Raw genomic sequence first — 22,181 nt, 5'->3', positions numbered from 1 at the left:
TATCAGATTAAAATAAATTTAAATACATAAGAATTTTTAAATATATTTATAATTATTTTAAAATTTATAAATTTATATAAAAATAAATATTTTATTATATTAAATAGAGATAAATTAAAAGTAAATTATAGATAATTCAAAATGCAAATTAAAATATGTATTTATATCTAAATGAGATCTCGTTAAAAAAATTATTTTTATACAACGATTCATATGATAGATATATGAAAAAGAAAAGAGAGAAATACGTGATAAAATAAATAATATGATGGAAAGATGTAAAAAGAAGAGTATTGTATAAATTATTATAGAATTCTCTTATAAAATTATAGTTATTCTATCTAAATTATCCGTGCATGTACATATGTATTTATATAATGCAATCAAATTCAAGACAATCAATGCAAATCTCCATTATTTTAATATAAGTGTCATTAGGCTGGTTGTCACCTCAATGTAAACAATTTTGACAAGAGAAATTAACCTCACTTAAATATCTAGCATCATTTGTCCTTGACAAGAGTCAGAAACAGAATGTTATAGTGCATGAATCTATCTCAAAGACTCATAGTTACCAATCCAAATACAACACGTATCACCACACACATTAGCTTGTTTCCAAGAAGACCTCACCAATCAACGCCGCCAAAGCACCAAACACATCATCATAAGTTTGTCACATATTCTGTTATTATTGTAAGTAAAATTTACTTTAAGATTATTAAACTTGGTACGTAAGTGGGAACCATGCTATAATTGTTAATGTTGATGCTGCTGCTCTATTTGACAATTTCTCATTCTTATTATCACATATTCTTTTTTTCCTCTGTCTTTTCTATGGAGGCTAAGCTTGGATTGATGCACAAGGTTGGCTTTCCCTTCAACCCCACTTCATGTTATGCTAAAAAACATGGTCTTTCTCTTCAGGCTTTTCCCACTTCCTCTGGGTGTGTACTCTTTGGCCTCTTGGATATTCAATTCATAGTTAATGTATTGACATGTGATGTGTATAATCTTACATGTAGCTGCTAACCATTGTGAAAATTACATTTTTGTTCATTCAAGTTTGAGGGCTAGCAATAGCCCTGCAATTGAACTTGTTGCATAATCCATATACTGATATACTCAATCAAGACCATTAAAACAATAGCGTTGGTCCTTATTTTTATAATATGATCGATGTTATGCCATCAGTTTCATTTCTTTTTGTCAAGTGGTGTTTGTGAGAACCCAAAGGGTTAGCACAGTGGTGTATGCTAGGGTGTGTTGAAGTTCCTCGTCAATTATAGATAGGACCAAATAAGAGCTTAGGAAGGTTAAATAAAACATTTTCACATTGTGAATTAGCTTTTGAGATTGAGTTAGGCCAGAGTCTAAATTTAAGAGGTCTCATTGCGATCTATTTAGCAAAGTATGTATACAGTTTTACTTGTTCTGTAGTGCGCACTTGGTCATTCTTTTGTGGATACTCATGATGTCTGACTCCAGTAATAATGAAACTTAGAATAAGGACATTTTCACTTTATCTTCACAATGTTAAAAGGTTATAGTGGGACGAAGGTGTTCTTTACAATCTAAGAGAAATTATTCAGACTCTTAGCTACTTCAATAAATTTTCGTCCTCACTCTTACAGCTATACTAGTAAAGCTAAGTTTCCTATACAAATCTCTTCATCCTTAAATCTGCATGTAGTTAATTAGTTGGTTCTAAGAAGCATACTCTCCCTTTTGCCTTCCATTTTTGTTGTATCAAATTTTAAAAAAAACTAGCCTATCTCTTGGGTGCAGATATATGCCAACAAAGAAAAGGGTTGATAGGAGTGAAAACCTGACTCTTGAAAATTTAAGACATTCTCTAATTCGTCAAGAGGATGACATAATCTTTAGCCTTTTGAAGAGAGCACAATACTGTTACAATGCAGATACATATGACCCAGATGCTTTCTCCATGGATGGATTTCATGGCTCATTGGTGGAATACATGGTCAGAGAAACTGAGAAGCTTGATTCGAAGGTACGGAACTAAATGATCAAATGAAAAGCATTATTTAGAAAAAGGGATCAAGTGAAATGAAAGTGTTAAGTACCAAACTCTTGATAATATATAGATTTACTTCCTGACCAAGTTTTCACTACACTGAAGGTGGGCAGATACAGGTGCCCTGATGAGCATCCTTTCTTTCCTGAAGGCCTACCTGAACCAATGTTTCCTCCTTTGCATTATCCTCAGGTAAGGAGTATACCTTAACAATAAATTAAGGATGTTCTCTTTAAGTGGATTTTGGTTTGGCATTGAAGTTGTCACATTCACATGACAGAACTATGCTTACATGTTGGTAGAATAATATTATCTTGAAGTCTAATAAGTTCCTCATTACAGACATTGAAAGGCAGTATGTATATATGAGTTTATAACATGCAGAGGTTAAGGAGTTGCTGTTGCTAACACTATTAATGGCACCAACTTTGTGATCACACATATAAGGACAAGGCTCATCCAAAGTGATTTGTGGATACAACTTTTCTTACTTGCTTCAAGGATAAACTTACTTTAAATGTTCTTTTTCCTAAGTATATCAATTCTATTTCAATATGCAGTGTTAATGTAATTCACTCTCGTTATATATTTTAAAACTGAATGGAAGTTAAATGGTAATAGTATTAAGAAAGGTAACTAGAAGTTTCTCAAAATTATAACGAGGGAGCGCTAAGAAACCCTTTGAATTTAATTTGAAATGATAATGTTCTTTCTCCTTTCAATTATAGCAGAGCATAAACAGATTTCATGAAAAGGAAAAAATGCATACCAAGTAGGGAAATCGCTTTTGATATTAAAGATTGCGAGACCATTTCACCCCAACACACACACACGCGTTAATAGTAACGGTAAAATGTGGAATGAAAGAAAAAATCAGTCTGCTTGGTACTTCAATATCAATTTAATCCTGTCATATAAATTCATAGTGACCTACTTTAATATATTTTATTAGTCTACATATTCAAATAAATGAACAACCAAATTATCTAGTTACGAGCTCTGACGATGTTACATATATTTTATGGGAGTTTGAGCTGTTGCTAAGTTTTTATGTGCCTAAGTGCTTCTTCCTAAAATTATGTGTAATGTGTTAATAGGTATTGCATCCTATAGCGGATTCAATTAACATAAATGATAAAGTGTGGCACATGTACTTTAGAGATCTTATCCCAAGACTAATCAAGGAAGGAGATGATGGAAATTGCGGATCCACATGTGTTTGTGATACAATGTGCTTGCAGGTACACTTTCTAAGTTACCTTTTAACTAATTCATGTTTTTCATCAGGTAAAATAAGGATAGAGGATATATCTTGGAATTTTAAATTATTAAAAAATTTGTTTGCATAAAGAGTTCCCCATTACTCATTATTATTATTTGCTAATGATCATTACTAAACTAGTAACAAGTAGTGTTCTTTAGTCTTCCTCATTCAAACAAGATTGTTCGCAAGATTTTTTTTGCCATCAAGAACGAAAAAGAAAACCAGTCTAAAAAATGTTAGTCTTAAGCATATGATGTTAATGGTTTTGCTATTGGCAATTAACAAGTTTAGTGAGTTACAGCTGATAGCTGAAACTCTTGTTTTTACATGGCCTGAAACTTGTGACTTCTACACTGCAGGCTCTCTCAAAGAGGATCCATTATGGAAAATTTGTAGCAGAGGCAAAATTTCAAGCTTCTCCCGATGCATACAAACCTGCCATTTTCGCACAGGTACAAAAATACTAGTGGGCAGACTTGTATGCAATTCTGTTTATTTTTCTAGGGAAATTCCACAGTACCTTTCTGATATCAATGTTAAATCTTCTTCAGATCATGAATGATTTTTTGAGTTATTTAAAAATAGCACTTATTTTGTGGACTTGCACAAGTTAGTTTGTAAATAGGTACATTGCAAACTGCGAAGAGATATCTTTGTGGTGCCATTTGCATTTTTGTGTGCATGCTAGATTTTCACTAGATCAACTTCATATTGTAATATTGACTTTGCAGGACAAGGATAGGTTGATGGACATGCTAACATATACTAAAGTTGAAGAGGCAATCAAAAGGAGAGTAGAGGTGAAAGCCAAAACTTATGGGCAAGAAGTGGTTATAAATACAAAGGAGAATTTTGCTGAGCCAGTGTACAAAATAACTCCAAGCTTGGTAGCTAACTTATATGGTGATTGGATCATGCCATTGACAAAGGAAGTTCAAGTTGCATATTTATTGAGGAGGCTGGACTGAGCATATATACTATATATTAAATAGTATTAGTAAGTGCCCTTTGGTTGAGATGGTTATAGAGAACCAACCAATCTTTGTGAACCACTGGACAAATACTAGATGTCACATAAACAACCTTTGAATGGATTTGAACTTGATAGCAAACACCAGTTTCTGTTATTAAAACACCTTTAGATTCTAGGCTCTGTAATTAACAGAGGACAACGTTGGTGTTGTGTTCTTTTTTGAGAAATAAAAGTTTTTAAAAAATTAAAATTATTTTCAGAATTTGTTAGTGAAACTGCACAATAACATCTTTTTTTTTTTTGTTACAGAGCATTAACTTGTTTGCTTAACTTGATTGTTGGGGTAATCTACATGCTATCATATGCTACGGCCGAAAGAAACGATAAACAACTTAGAAAGTGTTCAGGTGAATTATACAAGTGTTGAATATAAAAAGGAGAAACTTGAATATATTTACATCAAATCATCAAAAATTGATGATTAAAATTGAGGCAACAGCGTATCCAAATCTATGAAAGATAATTTGGAGAAAAAATCAGTGTTTTTTTATTTTTTAAGTCTTTATGCAATATTAATCTTGATCTTCTCTGATGATAAAATATTAAAAAATAAAACCATGGATCATATTTGAGGACCAATAACTCTTATTTACAACTAGTCGGTGAGAGATAGTATTTGAGAACATGATAGATCTAAAAACAACGAATGAAAGTGATAAGAAAAATTTAAAAATTTAAAATAATATATTAGGTATTATGAATTTTATAAATGTATTATAAATATTTATAAAAAAATTTAAAAATTTATATAATGTAATAAGAAAAATTTTATAAATATAAAAATAAATTTATAAAAAATGGAAGTTTATATAAGTTAATAAAAAAATTATAAATCCTAAACATAAGTACTTACAAAATGTTTATCTAAGACAATAAGAAAAATAATTAATAACTTTTATCTTAAAAATTCAAAATAAAATTAACAAAAGATGAGAAAAAAGTAAATCAATTATAATGAAAAAGTATAATTCACATATATTTTGAGTCAATTTTAATCTTAAAAAATACATGTAGTTAATTGTACAAGATAAAAGCTCTAGTAAATATTTCACTTATGAGATGAAGTATTTTTATTTACTACTATAATATAAAAATAGTTAAATACCTTTTCATGAACAGTCATGACTTTTAAACCTTATACATCTTCATGTAAAATTTGTAATTATTAATATTTTCTTGTTTCGAATTCAGTATATAATAAAAAATATGTATAATGGCTTATAATATTTACACGTAATAAAGTTGTTATATATTCTAATAAACTTATCATCATATATCTCTTTAATGCAAATAAAACTTTATTAATAACATAATACATAATTAATAAAATATACAACCCATATATTAGAACAATATTTAACAATAACTTAAGTTTTATTGCATCAAAAAATAATGATCACGTTAGGATGTTGTAATTTTTTAATTTTTTTTTAATGTGAAAAAGCCTTCTTCACCACTGGATAACGATATATATATATATATATAACAATAAATTAAAATGTGAAGAGAAAATGACCCCAAATTACAATCTTTCACTCTCATTTATATTTATTTACTTTACCCTTATTATCATTTACAAATTATTTAGATAGAAGCCCACCATAAAATAATCAATCTTTGTACCTTGAAAAGTCTTGACAAATTGATCAAATCGTTTTACAAATTCACCCTTACTCAAACCCAAATTAAGTATTTTTTTATATATATATATATATATAGTAGAATTTTCTATCACGTCAACAAGATATCCAGCTTCAAGATCTCTCCTAAGATTCCATAGGTTGTATATTGCATTTCAACATATCTTTGATAGATAACATTGATGGGATACATAAGACGCGACGCAATTCGGCAATTCGCTGATATAATCCATTTTATGCTGTGAAAATTATTCAAAGTTGAAAAGAATTTTCATGAGTGGCCTGAACAAATAACAAAGAATAACTATGTCATGCATAAAAGATAATGTATTGTTTATGCATTCATTGGCATTAAAATAAATTGATCATGCTAATGACACATTATTTGTGGTAGTTTAAATTCAATATCCATTTAACTTGTTGATTTCTTTTTGTACACACATTCCAAATCTTCAAAAATTGGGAAAAGGGTCTTCATCAAAAGAAAAGAGAAAACCATAGCCAATTTTTAATTGGGTAGAGCCCATTTGGGTTCAGTAAAGCCTGGTAACCCATAATCCCATTGGCTTACTTGCTATAGGCATAATATAATGACGTAAAAGAAAATATAATATAATATATATATATATATATATATATGTGTGTTCTTTGGATTCAAACTATTTGTGAGCTTTAATTTTTTCAAATACTAGTTTGATTCATAGTTATATTTTAACTTTTAATAAGAGAATTTTAACAAAAATATTATTTTATTATAATATAATTTGTATGATTATAATTTTTAAATGTTTATATTATCTTAAATGATAAATAATTAAAAATAAAGATAGCACATATAATCAACAATCAAGTTTAACTAGGTGTGATCATACCAGCACTAATACACCAGATCCCATTAGAATTTCGCAGTTAAGCGTACTTGGGCGAGAGTAGTACTAGGATGGGTGACCTTCTAGGAAGTCCTCGTATTGCACATCTTTTTAAGGATGTGAAAATACACCAAATGATTTAGTTTACTAATCATGAAATCGTAGAAAATTACAATTCACTTTCTGTGATCTTTGAATCTCACCGAAAGCTCCAAACCCTACTACCTTGCGATTGTTCATGTCAACTTTACTGCTTAGTAGAAACAATGAAACGAAATAGGCAGAGGAACGTCTTTGCCTCTGCCGACGAAATCAATTGCAATTGGGTTTCGACAGTGGAATTCCATCAGAGACCATGGACAAAGATTTTTCGGTGAGCGAGGTCTACATCAGCCAACTAGCGAACATTATTCTCGAAATCTAGATACTTCTCCGCGGCTTGCTTGACGAGAGAGTGCAATTGCTCCTCGTGAAGGGTTCCAGAAGCTTCTTAACGGGCTCATCTTCGAGACTAAGGAGGTAATTAAGATTGCGGCACCCTGCAGCCTTTGACGCTCCCCGGCATCGTCTTCGCTCTCTTTTACTGCGGGGTCGATGCTATTTTAGGAGCGTTGGGGTCTTCCTGATATAAGGCAAATATTTTCGGATTCAGATCTTAAGTGGAAGGGTTGTGCCTCTTCGGTGTACATCCAAGTATTTAGATTTGGATTTTCAGACAAATGGGTCAGTTGGATGGAAGCTTGTATGTGTGGGGGAAACCTATCAGCTTTGATTAATGGTTGTCGTACATTGGAGGTTCATATTGAGCAGGGCCTAAAACAGGGGATCCTCTTGCCCCTTTTCTTTTTCTTGTGACAACGGAAGGGTTAGGAGTTCTTATGTAGAAGGTAATGACTTGTGGGTTGTTCTCTGGTGTGAAGATTGGGGTAGGGGGACCAGATATTTCTTTGCTGCAGTTTGCGGATGACACATTGATTATGGGAGAGGCTTCGATGCAGAATTTGTGGACTTTGAAAGCAATATTGCGTAGCTTTGAATTAATGTCAGGTATGAAAATTAACTTCCATAAATCTTTTGTATTGGGGATTAACACTGGTGATCACTTTGAAAACTTGGCTGCGGAGTTCTTACATTGTAAGATTGGTAGCTTCCCATTAAAATATCTCGGGTTACAGTTAGGTGTTAACCCGAGAAAGCCTAGTGCATGGAAGGGTATGTTAGAGGCTTTTAAAAAGCAGTTAACGTCGTTGAAGCATAGGTATTTATCGATTGGAGGTAGGGTGACTTTGATTAATGTCGTTCTTAATTCTATGTCATTGCACTCGTTATCCTTTTTTAAGGTGCCGAAGTCGGTAATAAAGGAGATTGTCACTATCCAACGAAATTTTTTATGGAAGGGTGTTAAGGATGGATCTAAAATTCCCTGGGTGAAATGGAAAACAGTATATAGACCGCTGAAGAATGGTGGCTTAGGCATTAGGAATGTGCAGTGGTTTAATTGGGCGCTTCTTGGTAAATGGTTGTGGCAAGGTGTTAACTGTTCTAGTTCATTGTGGGTGCGGGTGTTGGAATCTAGATATAGAATATTAGCTTCTTCTATCCAGCGTTCATCAGTTCACAACAAATGTTCTTTGTGGTGGCATGATTTGTTGGAGGTTATTCATCAAGGGAATTCATGGCTGGATGAGAAGTTTGATAAAAGTGTGGGTGCAGGTTTACACACTCTTTTTTGGAGAGATAAGTGGGTAGGTGGGATGCGATTGTATGAAGCATTTTCGCGATTATTTGCGGTGGCGAGGAATGCTAAATCATGTGTATTGGAGAATGATTTTCATGATGGCACTAAGTGGGTTTGGAATGTTAGTTAGCGAAGAGGACTCTTTCAACATGAGATCTTGAGCTTTAATCTTTTGTTAGAGCTTGTGGATAGAGTTTCTATTAAGTTACTACAAGAAGATAAATGGGTACAGAGGGCAGATTCTTCAGGTTGTTATTCAGTGTAATCTGCGTATTCATGGCTATTTGAACTTTTTGGTAGTCCTAATAGTGTATATCAGTGTATGGCAGATGCCTTGCAAAGGCTATAGAGAGGGAAGGTCTCTTTTAAGTGTCTGGTTTTTTTCTTGGCAATTGTTGTTGAATGCACTTCCTTGTAAAGGTTTACTGATTGATCGTGGTGTTCAAATTAATGATATAACTTGTTGCTTCTGTCATAGTTTGGAGGAACTTCCAACTCATTTATTTTTAACGTGTTCAGTTTCATCTCAAATCTGGTACTTTACTGCGCATTGGCTTAGATTCTCACTGGTTTTGCCTTCATATTTATCGACTCACTTGCTTTCTTAGGTTGGTGTTGGCTGTAGTAAAAGAGAATGAATATGCTTATTAATTGTTTGGGTAAGTACAGTGTGGTCTTTATGATTGCATAGAAATAGAATTGTATTTTCAAATGGTATTTTGGATGAGAGGAAGGTCCTAGATTCTATTATTCTGAGATCTTGGAAATGTTTATCACTTGTTAGTAATGGAGAAGCTATTATGTTAGTTGATTGGTATTTGAACCCACGAAATTGCATTTGTCTTAATTTTATATAAGTATATTTTTGCTTTTTATTTCTCTAAGTAAGTAATTTTTTCTGCGTATATGAGTTTTGAGTTCCCCTTGAACTCTTTTTAATAATATTTGTTTTACAAGAAAAAAAGTGGCTAGTTAGTTAGTTATTTTATGTATACATTGTAAATTATTGGTGATTATTGATTAAAAAAATATTATTTGAGAAAATATTTAGGCTAGGCTCTTTTTTTATCTATAAAATTAAAAAAAAGAAAAAAAAACATGAGAAAGTACCAACAAATGTCATTTAAAATTGTCAACAACGATTTTTAATACTTAAAAATGTTTTTACAATTTTTAATTATTTTATATATAAATCTCTTCATTTACGTAAAAAATTATCCTTAAATTTTTTTTAAACTTTATATATATATATATATAATTAATTAATTAATTTCAAAATCTCATATTCCTATATATTATTTTATCAAATCTCTTGTTTAAAATAATTAATCAAATAGTTATACAACTTTCATTATATACAAATTTCAATAAAACTACGTTCAAATCCGATCAATATTTTGTATAACAAAGTTTATTTACTTTTAACAATTATTAATTATGATAAGAGTGTCAGTTAAAGAATAAAAAAATTACAAGTAAAATAAGTTAATAATAGTTTTAATAATTTAATCTATTAATAATGTGCGGTTGATTGCAAGATATGACCGACAGAAACGTGCCATTTGGCAACTTGCTTAGCAGGCCAACTGTGCATCAATGTACTAACGCAATTTGCAATATGCTATTTCACCAACTCAACTTGTTCTCTACGAAACAATATCTCATATATAACGTGGAATTATATATATATATTAACTCAAAAGAATTAGTGAAAGAAATAAAAAAAATTCATGACTTAAATATCACATTAAATGTATTATTTGATTTAATATCAAACTCTTTCTCATTCACCTACACTAATCGCCCTCCCATCTAAGTAAATTAATTCTAATTCAAAGAATTAATACATGCAAGTGATAAGATAAATTTCTCTTTAGTTTTAATAACCTTTTAAACTTGTATCTAAAAACATACAATAAAAAATTAATAGACAGTAAATTTTCATTAAAAATTTATAATAGTTAATAATATAAATGCATCAAATTATGTTAAATATTTTATAATTTTTAATTAAATTTCATCATGTAAAAAATTTTATTGTGTGTTTTTTTTTTACATATTAAAAGATCGTTCTTGTAATTTTTAAAAGATATGAAGAAAAACCATGTATTTTGTAATAAAAAAATGTTTTTTTTCTTATAAAAGTATGTAGTTCGAAATAATTGAAGCGTATATAATTCTAATTATATTTAATAATTTAAATTTTATTTATTAAAGTCAATTTTACTGAATTTTGAAAAATCTAATCTAATTTATAATTAATGTATACACGCTTTTTACGTATTCTTTACTTAAATTTTGCCTAAAGAGAATGATTATATATATACTTTTTGATTAATATTCTGCCGTCACTTCTTAACTAGACATCTTGATAGTGACTCGTATTCTAACCAAAACTCACGAAAGATCTCTTACTTTTTTTTTTTCTTTGCCAAATAAGGCAACGCTATCTCGTGGCTCATAAACGATTGAATTAGAACTATTTAATAGAATTAATTAAATTGTATTAAACGATTAAGAAAATATGTAATATTATATTACTATAATATTAAAATTAAGGGTTGGAAATTTAGGTTTTACCATTATACGTAATTAGAAAATATCGGTAACATTTTTTAATATTTTTTTTATCACATAGTTAATTATTAATTAAAATTTATTAAAAAATTATAAGTTTTATATTTTTCAATCTTAATTTAATAATTCTTTCTTGTATTTTTATATTGTTAATAAAATTTAGTCAATAAATAAATGTTTATTAGAAAATGTGTATTTAATACTCTCTATATAGTTTGTTTAAAAAGATAAAGGTAAAGTTTTTAAAAATTATCAAATTTTTTATTTTGTAATTAAATAATTATACAAAATAATTTTTAAAAAATTAAGATATAAAATTTTAAACAAGTTATAAGTTTGTGGTACTAAACAGTAAACACTACCTAACAGTCTTATATTAAAATATAGTTTAGGTAATTAAAAATAAAAAAATATTTATTATGTTAAATATTATTTTTAACAAAAATATTTTAAAAAACATTTAAAAATTAAAATACTTATATTATAAATTGATTATTGTTTAATTTTTATTCAAAAGGTCAACCAATCATAATAATTGTATTAAATATTATCGTTAAAAAATAATGTTATAGTTTATTATCAATTGTATTTTTATTTTTACATGAAATAGTTTAATAATTATATAATAACAATTAATTTAATTTATGTAAGTTACGGATATAAAGTTGATACAAATAGGGTGAGTTGGTATATAAAAGCTGAAACAGTGTATTGAGGGTACCACTAACTAATGACTATCCTTTTGCTGACACTGCTTATTATACCTTTAATTTTGAGGCCACTTGCTGTTTTATTGAGGACGGCAGTGCTCGTTGGCCTTTCGCCGCCATTTCTATTTATTGCAACTTTAGTTATATCAGCTTTTTATTGGTGGCTGTTTATTTTATTATTATTAAAATATAAGAAATATAAATTTATCGTCATAAATGTTAATTACTATTTTGCTAAAATAAAGGTAATTAATATAAATGATATATTTAGTTGAAATCTAATATATAAATAAAAATTAAAGAAAAATATCAAGCCGTGCTGTCATTGTTGATGATTTATTTAACTGGTTTGTCAAATTTAAATAGACATTAACTTTGCAGGGTGTTTTGAATTGATGGTTTAACATACTCCACGTACAACACCCACCCAATTCCTCACTTTAATTCCACAATAGAAAATTATCTTCCACGTGCTTCCAATATTTCTCTTTCTCGTAATTAAAATAATTCATTTTTACTTTTATATGTATCCTACAATTTTAATTTTTTTTATAAACCGATATTTTAATTTAGTTGTTATACTGGATAAAGATCAACTAAATCCTATTTGTTAGAAAAGAAAATCGAGTATCTATTCAGTATAATAGGTCAGATACTCCTTGTCAGGATTAAAAGATAATTAACCCAATTAAGAGTAATAATCAATATATTATCTACTTTAAATAAAGGGCTAAAATGAAGACTGGCTCGACAGGCCCATTAGACCATTATAGTGCCTATATAATAAAGGTAAAATTATAGATAAAGGATTGACTTTTCATTATTAAATAACATTTATTGTTCAGAACTGAATCCTGACTTCAGTATCGGAGTACCTTTTGCAGGTACCCTCCTACGTCAGCAACAGTTAGAGAAACGTCAGAGTAAAGATTTAAAGACCTGTGTTACTTTAACAGGAACATTTGTAATTTTTTTTATTACTTAATGGGTCTCTCAAGTTTTGTAAACTTCACCGTTTCAATACTAATTTTGAATTTAATTTCGAGTCTTAAACTTCCACTCAATCGAATAGTAAGATTGTAACCTAATTTAAAGAATGCTACAACATTTTTTAACAATTTGTTTGCTATATAGTATTGAAAATTAATTCAAAAATAACATTTAATATAATGTATATTATTTCTATTCCTTTTTATTCGTTGTTTAAGGTAATAATAAAATTTTATTAAAATATATTTATTATATTTTGGTAATTTGAATTAAATAACTATATATTTTTTTATAAAATTGTTTATTTTGTAAATGTCTTCACTCCATCCCTGAAAAAGGTGGAAGAAAGACATTATACATCATTTGAGGATTTTTATGTAAGATTGAGTGGTCCTCCATTTGCTTACTTGCCGGTCTCTCGAGGTCATTCATGTTGTGATTCACAGTTAGGTCAGGTCAATGCACCTGCAAATAGAAACAAACTAAATATCTGCTCTCAGTTGTTTTTTTTCATCCAACTTTTAATATATTTTTAGAAAAAAATTTACAAGAGTGATTTTATTATTGAACAGTAATATTATGAAATAGTGATTCACTATAGTGAAAATAAATTATAATTTTATACAACTTTTACCTTCACAATTAGTAATTTTTTTTAGATATTACTTATTTTAACACAAATTCAAATATACAACTAAATTTTATGAATTTCAATACAATATATTAACAATGTTATTTTTTTACTCTGTTATTTATTTAATCAAAGACTTAGAAAGTCGAATTCTAACAAGACGATGTTGTTATTTCAGTTTTCATGTCGATTAAGTGATTGCTTAAAAGAGCTAAAAGTAAACATATAATTTAGTTATGTTAAGAAAAAAAACATAATTTGGTTGACTTGATATTACGTTGATTCCACCAAAAGTACATGAGGTTTATTGAATTTCTGAACAATAAAAAATAAAATCAAAATTATCCATCTTTATGCTTCTTTTTTAATTAAATCATATAGCTTAAAAAAGATAAAGTAATTGTTGCATTAATTAAAAAAATATAAGATTCCAAATTTACCCTTGTTTAAATTCAAATAATATTATCATATTAGGTGTGATTAAAAGTTTCTAAAAAAAATTAAATTTTTTAAAAATAAATGTATAAAAAATAACAAATGTCTCTAAAAATTTAGAAAAAATATCTTATACTAGGGACTGCCAAACTTTAGAAACTGAATAGATATAAACTAATTTTATTATCAAGTGATTAAATTAAAGTTGCCTTTCATTAATGGATATTGAATTAATTGTCAACCTCTTTAAAACATTAAATAAATGCCACTTTCGAGAAAGTTAAGTTAATATCAATTGTTTTTAAAATTATCAAAGCAATGTCAATCCATATTTTTACATACCAAAATTAAATTCCTTTTTATTTATTTATTTAGAAAAAAATTACATAAATTAAAGAATTTAATTATTTTATTAAAATTAATTGTTAAAATTACTGATTTATTCCTTATTTATGAATTTTTATTATTTTTGAATTTCTCAAGTAACATAGATACAGTAACATTGCTACCTTTAACATAAATATTACATGTGATATTATTAATATAGAAATAAACGTGATTTATTTATTTATTTATTTTCAACTTGTGTAAAGTGAATAAGATATGCAAATTATATTTAATACGAGTGTATATTGTTGAAAATATATTTGGTAACAATTAATGGTGGTAGCATTTATTATATATGGTATTTTTTAGAGTTTTTTATATCTTTCATGCGTAAAATTACTATCAATATTACATTAAATATATATAATAGGGATAATAGTTACTGGTTTATTTTAAAAAGATGTGAATAAATTTTAATTTTCAAGCCATCAAAATAATCACCAATTTAAATACATCTCTATCTTAGCTATCTAATAAAAGAATTGTATAAAATGGCCTTGAATTTGAAGATGAGAAAACACTAGTGTATATTATAAGGGTGGGAGTGGAGGCTTTTAATTAATTAATGATTATTAAAAATGTTGAAGGTGTAGTAATTGGGAAGCCACGATCATGATGTGTCTGTGAAAAGCATGTTTTGGTGTCCCACTGTGACCAATGTGCCGGTACGTTAAGCTTCTTGCCCTTTACAATGCGAGGCAAAGATAAAACTAAACTATGTCAGCTTCTTTGTACTAGCACACTAGTTTCTCATACTTCTGCTTCATGCTACTCAGATAGTAATCTCATTCTTATAATATATTAATGAAATTCATTCAATGATTTTACAAAATATGTTGAAATTCATTATACATGTTAATTTTAAAAAGGAGAAATTCATAATAAATAAATCTTAATATAAAATATTTTTTAGAAATAGTTATTATTTCAATAAACAAAATTTTTAAAAGTAATAAAAGAAGAAGCTAATCTTATGCATACAAATATATAAAGTTTTACACCAATTAGCATAGTTAAAATACCGATCCACTAAATAAACAAAAGTTAAAAAAAAAAAAACTAATGTAAGTTCAACTCTTCACTTGTGAAAATGGGTGGCAAAGGGGAGAGTTTTGAATTTGGTAAAGGAAAAACAAAAATAATGGAAGCCGAAAACAAAGAGAAATAAACGAAAAGGTTTAAATAAGATAATAATAATAACAGTATTGAGTTTGCACGACACGAAGTGGACTTTGTGGCGAGAGTGTTGAAGATAACACAACACGAAACCCATCATTTCGGTGGCGCTATCCATTGCATTATTACAAACGACCACCACAACCGCCGCTAAATGTCCACCAACAACGCCGATTCCGTCACGGCGCCGCCACCGCGCCCCACCATAACTCTCCCTCCCCGTCCCTCTGCCGAGGCCTTCTTCGCCGGCGGCGGCGGCGCCAGTCCCGGCCCTATGACCCTCGTCTCTAGCTTCTTCGCTTCCGACTCCGGCGACTGCCGCTCCTTTTCTCAGCTCCTCGCCGGAGCCATGGCCTCTCCGATGGCTTTCTCCGCCGCCGACAATTCCTTCAAAGAAGAAGATGGGACCCACAAAGGTTTCAAGCAGAGTAGACCCATGAATTTGGTGATTGCTCGTTCTCCAATCTTCACTGTTCCACCTGGCTTGAGCCCTTCTGGGTTTCTCAACTCTCCTGGCTTCTTTTCCCCTCAGGTAATAGATTCAACTAATAATTGGGTTTCTTAAAATGAAATAAAAAAGCAATTTTTGTGGCTGAATTGTAAACGGGGTGTGATTTTATGGTGTGTTTTAGAGAGATATTTGTTAAGTTTAGTTTTTTTGAAAGAGGGAGATGAGATCGGTTGTATGATGATTCTGGGGTTTGTTAGTGTTTTGTTAGGGAAATACTTAAGGACTTTCTCAACAATTCGGATTTGATCTGAGTTTTAGTTTAATTGTGTTGTGTCATGGGTTATGTTTTTTGTGGACTGCTTCTGTATTGTTCTTTCTCTGAGAATCACTTGGTTTTTTTCGAATCGCCAATATGGTTTTTGCTAACAAGGAGTTGGTCTTTAGCACATTCAATGCGTGGGGTGCAAATTTAAGTTTGGATTGAAACATATACACATGGGCTTTGGTATTGTTGAAGGGGTTGATTGAGTGATGGGGATAGTATTCAGATCACACAATACAAATTTTTAAGTGAAATGATTTTTTGATTGTATTACCTTGATTCTCTCAAATGATAATTTTGAAGGGGTATTTTTTTGTCTGCAACAGAAAATGAATTTATGGCTGAAATACAATCTCTGCAAGTCCCTCCATAATGAAAATAAATGAAATATTTTCCATGTTTATGTTCACCAAGCAACTCCTTGACTGGATTTATTTGTCTTCTAAGTATGATTGTTTGTACCTTTGCATTCCACTTGTTCATGATTAATTGCTAAATTTGACAAAGATTATTGAAATCTGTCTTCCAAAAAGAAGTTTTTTGATGCCGGATAATTGTGCAAGGTCATGCATTATATTAAATCATTTGTTGGGATTTTTTCACATTATTATGTATCAATGTGATCTTTTTGCCTTGAAGATGATGGATATACTTATTTGAGGTTTTCACTATATCTTCAATTCGATGTATACAGAGCCCCTTTGGGATGTCCCACCAACAGGCATTAGCACAGGTTACAGCTCAAGCTGTCCTAGCACAATCTCATATGCACATGCAAGCTGAATACCAGCCGCCTGCAGTAACAGCTACCACTGAACTGCCTGTACAGCAGCCATCTTTTGCTCTAAATGAAGCTTCAGAGCAGCAAATGGTATCATCTGTATCTGAACCTAGAAATGCTCAACTGGAAATGTCAGAGCTCTCACACGGTGATAAGAAATATCAAGCATCTTCCCTGGCCATTGACAAACCTGCAGACGATGGCTACAACTGGCGTAAGTATGGGCAGAAGCAGGTTAAAGGTAGTGAGTTTCCACGGAGCTACTATAAGTGCACACATCTGAATTGCCCTGTGAAGAAAAAAGTTGAGCGTGCTCCTGATGGTCACATAACTGAAATTATCTATAAAGGCCAGCATAACCATGAAAAACCGCAGGCAAATAGGCGTGTCAAAGATAATAGTGATTCAAATGGAAATGCAAATGTTCAACCTAAGACTGAGTCTAACTCACAAGGTTGGGTTGGACATTTAAACAAGTTTAGTGAAACTGTGCCTGATTGTTCAGTACCTGAGAGTGACCAGACCTCCAATCAAGGGGCACCCAGGCAGCTACTACCTGGATCAAGTGAGAGTGAGGAAGTCGGTGATTTAGATAATAGGGAAGAGGGGGATGACAGTGAGCCAAATCCTAAGAGAAGGCAAGTTTCACCATGTTCATCCTTTATCATACAGCTAGACACTTTTATAATTCTTCATGGCGATGGCTAAATTTCTGCCTTTCAGGAACACTGATGTTGGGGTTTCTGAAGTACCTCCGTCTCAGAAGACTGTCACAGAACCCAAAATCATTGTGCAAACAAGAAGTGAAGTTGATCTCCTGGATGATGGCTACAGATGGCGAAAGTATGGTCAAAAAGTGGTGAAGGGAAATCCTCATCCAAGGTAATAAGTTCTATGCTACAATATTTCTTTCAAAAGCATTTTAGGATTATATTTCTCAAAAATTCAAAATATGTTTGAAATTTAAACAAATTATTGCTTTGAAATCATATAAATTATTGCATGAAGTTAGATCAGCTTAATAGCTATAAATTTAATCAATCATGCAAGAATCTCTCACTATGTTTTATGTATCCTATGTTGGTATATGGTGAATTGGTACAACTGGGATATAAGATGTTGGTTTGATTTTTGGACTTGAAACCCAATCTATGTTAATTTTGTATAATGTTTAGTATTTTGCGATATGGGATCACTCTACCTTCGCTTGTAGTTGATTACTTGATTTTAACTGGGTACTGTGTGCCTGAACAAATATACACAGTGGGTATGTGTTTGAAAAGCTTTTAAATTTTAAGCAATATTTATCTAATATAAAAATAGGAGAAGTTTGTAATTTCTGAAGCTAGAGAGGGACTTTGTACGAGTTTCTTAAACCTCAAGAGAGGTCAATGTAATTTACTCTGTCTCGCTTACACACAAAAATTCTGTATTGATTGACTGTATCTCCATTTCAAAAAATATCTTTTGTTTAAGGTTTTTGCACAAGAATTAATAAAAATCATTAATAGCCTGTTTGGATATGTGAAAAATCACATATCTGATGAACATAATCAAGTTTTGTTTTTGAGGTTTTTGCTCAAGAACTACGAAAATCATAGACAGTCTCTGGATATATGCAAAATTTCATACTGATGAAAATAATCAAGTTGCACAGTAACTTGATATGTTACTGTTTGGGTAGAATTCTGGATTTTTAAAATCAATTTTGCTCATAACACAATTGATTTTGAGAGAAGTGAAAATTCTAGCTTTTTCATTAATGACTATTAATTTTGGGTGTTGGACCTACAAAAGGATTGTCTACTTTTGATTTCTCTGTACAAAGGATTGTCTGTGTCTGAGTGTCAGCTTAAAAGTCTCCTTGACTCTATTATTGGATTTTATTTATGATTTTCTCTTAAGAAATATGATTCCTCTATTTGGGGACTAAAAACCCAAATGTTATGCTTTAAAAATTAGAACTCAAGATGGGGAGAAACTGGAAATTTTAACTTGACAAGTTCCACCCATAGTTACCAGGTAGGCAGTATAGGTGTACCGTTTATGGGTATGCAATTCTTTGGGTATCCAGTTCATCACTTTTTTCATCATTATTGTGAGACTTTACGTTGAATCTTAGTAAGTGGTATGCAGGAGGGGAAATTTAATCTCTGATATTTAAATTTGTCAAAAAAAATCCGGTAACTAAGTCTATGGGCAAACCACTTTCATGCTTTCTACAAGAAACGTTTTAAACTATATATTTTATACATTTTGACTTTGTAGTTATTAATAATTCAGTTTGCATTCAGCCTTTTCAATTATAGAAACTTGTCATGTCATGGCATCATATAATTTAATACAATTCAATTATTCTTGTACACCCAAAAAATTTCTTTATTCCCTTGTTGCATCTGCTCCTTTGAGTCTGAAATGTTTTTATACAATTTTTTTTTTAGCTTCTACTCTATTGATATTCTTACCTGGGAGAATCTGCTGTGTTGCTTCCACATAAATTGATGTTTTTATAAACATTTGGTGCTGTTTCTAGTTGCATTATTCAGAGTTTCAGGTTATTAGCACCAGTCACTGTCTGTGACATTGTCCCATACTTTCTGTATGACATATGTGTCTATTCATTTCCATCATGAGATAATCACAAGTTTTAGTTCTTCAATCATATAACACCATTGCAAATGTGGTTTGACCTTATTGCCAAGATTAGACCTCCTCTCCCATGCCAAGGATAAAGTACAAATAGGTAATTTTGCTGTTTTGTTCCTTTCTTGAAGTGAGTGTTCTCATCTTATGATGCTTTTAGTCATAATTGTATCCTAAGTCCTAAGATATAGACTTCACTTTGCTGATGTGTACGAGGACACGGTGCTCCATTCATAATTCTTTCAAGCTGATAGCAAAATGATAACCAGTTTTGTCTGTAGCTATCCATGTAATTTGTTTTCAAACATGTTATACTTGTCTGATACAGAATTTCTGTGAGCAGGAGTTATTACAAATGCACTAGTGCAGGGTGCAACGTGCGCAAGCATGTTGAGAGAGCTTCAACAGACCCTAAAGCTGTCATAACTACATACGAAGGTAAACATAATCATGATGTGCCTGCTGCTAGAAACAGCAGCCACAACACAGCTAGTACCAATTCAATGCCACTAAAATCACACAATGTGGTGCCAGAGAAGCATCCTTTGCTTAAGGATATGGATTTTGGAAGCAATGACCAAAGACCTGTACATTTGCGCTTAAAAGAAGAGCAAATCATAGTATAGAAGTCTGCTGCCACGTGCTTTTATTCAACCTGTCAATGAAGAGAACTCACCTGGTACAGAATGAAATTGTCTTGAAGATGAAATGGATAAACACGAAGGTGTAGTCAGAATTGACAATGGTCAATGTATGTTATGTTGTTTTCGAGTTCTTTGTATGTAACACCTTTTGTATATCTAAATTATGGAATTGTTTGTATAAGATGTTATTCACAGGTATGAAGATCATTTCAATTAATGTACTGACATTGTTATAATTTATTAATTACCGGGTTGTTCCTGGTACTGCTTAATACTCCTTGTAAGGGCAGTTCTAGAATTCAAATAAAATTGAAAAGCTGCATTCAAAATGATATTGATCTTGTATGCATTTATGTATGTAGCTGTTCCCACTGAATGGAACAAGGCTTAGACTTGTTTATTGTTCATTGTTTTTGCACAATATTTGAAAAAACAAGAAATAGAATAAAAATACGATAATTTTGTATTAAAATAATAATAAAAAAAATGGGAACAAGAAACATTGCTTGAAACCAAATGACTCTATTGTTGAAATTTGATTCTAGTAAGGTATTGTTGTTGAATGATGTTTACTTGATATATTATTGTTCACATAATACAGTACTACAGACAGTGAGATTTTTCTCATTTGTGTCCAGTCGTTGCAATTTTCAGCTGTCTTGTACTTAAATGTTGTTACGACGAGGAATGAAATAAAAAAGAAAGAAAAAATATATAATTTCATGGATTTCCTATGGTTTTTGTTTGGTCCGATACAGTATTTGTCATTAGTTGTAAGAAATTTATTGATTATTAATTTTATTTAAATGTTTAAAAATATATTAAATTTAATTAATAAGCAATCAATAATTTACAACTTGTCTTAAAATAACAAAATTCTTAAAATAAAGATGAACATCAAAGTAATACTCGACTGTGAAAAAGCATTATAGACCGTGGGTGCTTTTTACTTAATATTTTCTTAATAAGAAAAAGAATTAGAAAGAGGAACTTTGGCTGATATGAAAGTATGTGAAAACGGCCTCAATTGAAGTTTGTAGTGATATATCATTAAGTCTTTAATTAAGGATCAAATAGAAAACGTTTTTGTCTATTTCATCCTGTAAATTGAGTCAAATTTTATTGCAGTTTTTTAGTCTCTAAAGTTCATGTCAGAGAAGCTGAATGTGGTGTGAGGACCATTATCAACTAACACGAGACATAAATGTGATGGTTACATAACAAAATCTTAAATTTATTACACGAACCTTTTGTAAATTTTGCATTTCATCTCAGCCACTTTTTGGCAGGATCAGAATTTGGTTTGGAATGGACAGAATGTAAGGGAAGTACAGATCCAGTTAAGTTTTTTTGCTACATTCTAGTATCATCAATGCTCTCTTTGGGTTAGGCATCCCACAAGTAATTCTGAGTATTGGTTTTATTTTTAAGTGTTACAAGGAAATAAATTCTATTTGAAAGAAAATAAAGTTGTGCTTTTGATGATTCTATTATAGTTATGTATGATTTTGACCCATCAATTTTTGTTTGTTCAAATTTAGTCTCATAATTTTAAAATTATTTCAATCAAGTCGTTCAATTTTTGGTTATTTATTTGCAGTTTTGACTATGGGGACCTCAATTATCTTGTTCATAATCTGACAAGAAAGTATAAAGTAACAAACAATCTGCGGCTGCCTTTACTTTCTAAAGATGGTCAAAACATTAAAGTGTAGACTTATTTAATTTAATTGTTTTTTTTGTCACTTTAGCCGTGGCAAGGGATCTTAACAACAGGGATTTCAGCTCACAACATAGTTTTGGCTGTTAGATTCATTTTCTAAAATGCGTGGGAAGATTTTAAGTATTTTAA

General features: G+C 30.4%; 2 protein-coding genes and 1 non-coding gene across 3 annotated transcripts; all 3 read left to right on the top strand.

Moving 5' to 3' along the window:
- The first annotated feature begins 785 nt into the window (after positions 1-785).
- On the top strand, positions 786-4,532 carry LOC113863668 (chorismate mutase 1, chloroplastic-like). Its single transcript, XM_027497318.1, has 6 exons — positions 786-947; positions 1,789-2,014; positions 2,144-2,230; positions 3,136-3,279; positions 3,662-3,754; positions 4,034-4,532. The coding sequence occupies exons 1-6, from the start codon at positions 838-840 to the stop codon at positions 4,268-4,270; spliced, it is 897 nt and encodes a 298-aa protein (XP_027353119.1). The 5' UTR covers positions 786-837; the 3' UTR covers positions 4,271-4,532.
- Positions 4,533-6,833: 2,301 nt separating this feature from the next.
- LOC113863980 lies at positions 6,834-6,952 on the top strand. Its single transcript, XR_003504590.1, has one exon. It is a non-coding gene; the product is annotated as a 5S ribosomal RNA (ribosomal RNA).
- An 8,570-nt stretch (positions 6,953-15,522) lies between these two features.
- On the top strand, positions 15,523-20,702 carry LOC113860920 (probable WRKY transcription factor 4). Its single transcript, XM_027493485.1, has 4 exons — positions 15,523-16,020; positions 16,956-17,680; positions 17,766-17,924; positions 20,029-20,702. The coding sequence occupies exons 1-4, from the start codon at positions 15,643-15,645 to the stop codon at positions 20,309-20,311; spliced, it is 1,545 nt and encodes a 514-aa protein (XP_027349286.1). The 5' UTR covers positions 15,523-15,642; the 3' UTR covers positions 20,312-20,702.
- Positions 20,703-22,181: the final 1,479 nt, after the last annotated feature.

The sequence above is a fragment of the Abrus precatorius genome, unplaced genomic scaffold (genome assembly GCF_003935025.1).
Source record: "Abrus precatorius isolate BTA unplaced genomic scaffold, Abrus_2018 Scaffold3, whole genome shotgun sequence".
In the NCBI taxonomy this organism is placed as follows: Eukaryota; Viridiplantae; Streptophyta; class Magnoliopsida; order Fabales; family Fabaceae; genus Abrus; species Abrus precatorius.
The sequence above is the reverse complement of the archived record's forward strand: the minus strand, read 5'-3'. Positions and strand labels throughout refer to the sequence as shown.

Bases quoted from the DNA above. Each gene is read 5' to 3' on its own strand.
- LOC113860920 (XM_027493485.1), top strand. From the start codon at position 15,643: ATGTCCACCAACAACGCCGATTCCGTCACGGCGCCGCCACCGCGCCCC. The intron at 16,021-16,955 runs GTAATAGATTCA...CGATGTATACAG, and splicing joins CTGGCTTCTTTTCCCCTCAG to AGCCCCTTTGGGATGTCCCA. The intron at 17,925-20,028 runs GTAATAAGTTCT...TTCTGTGAGCAG, and splicing joins AAGGGAAATCCTCATCCAAG to GAGTTATTACAAATGCACTA.
- LOC113863668 (XM_027497318.1), top strand. From the start codon at position 838: ATGGAGGCTAAGCTTGGATTGATGCACAAGGTTGGCTTTCCCTTCAAC. The intron at 2,231-3,135 runs GTAAGGAGTATA...ATGTGTTAATAG, and splicing joins CTCCTTTGCATTATCCTCAG to GTATTGCATCCTATAGCGGA. The intron at 3,280-3,661 runs GTACACTTTCTA...TCTACACTGCAG, and splicing joins GTGATACAATGTGCTTGCAG to GCTCTCTCAAAGAGGATCCA.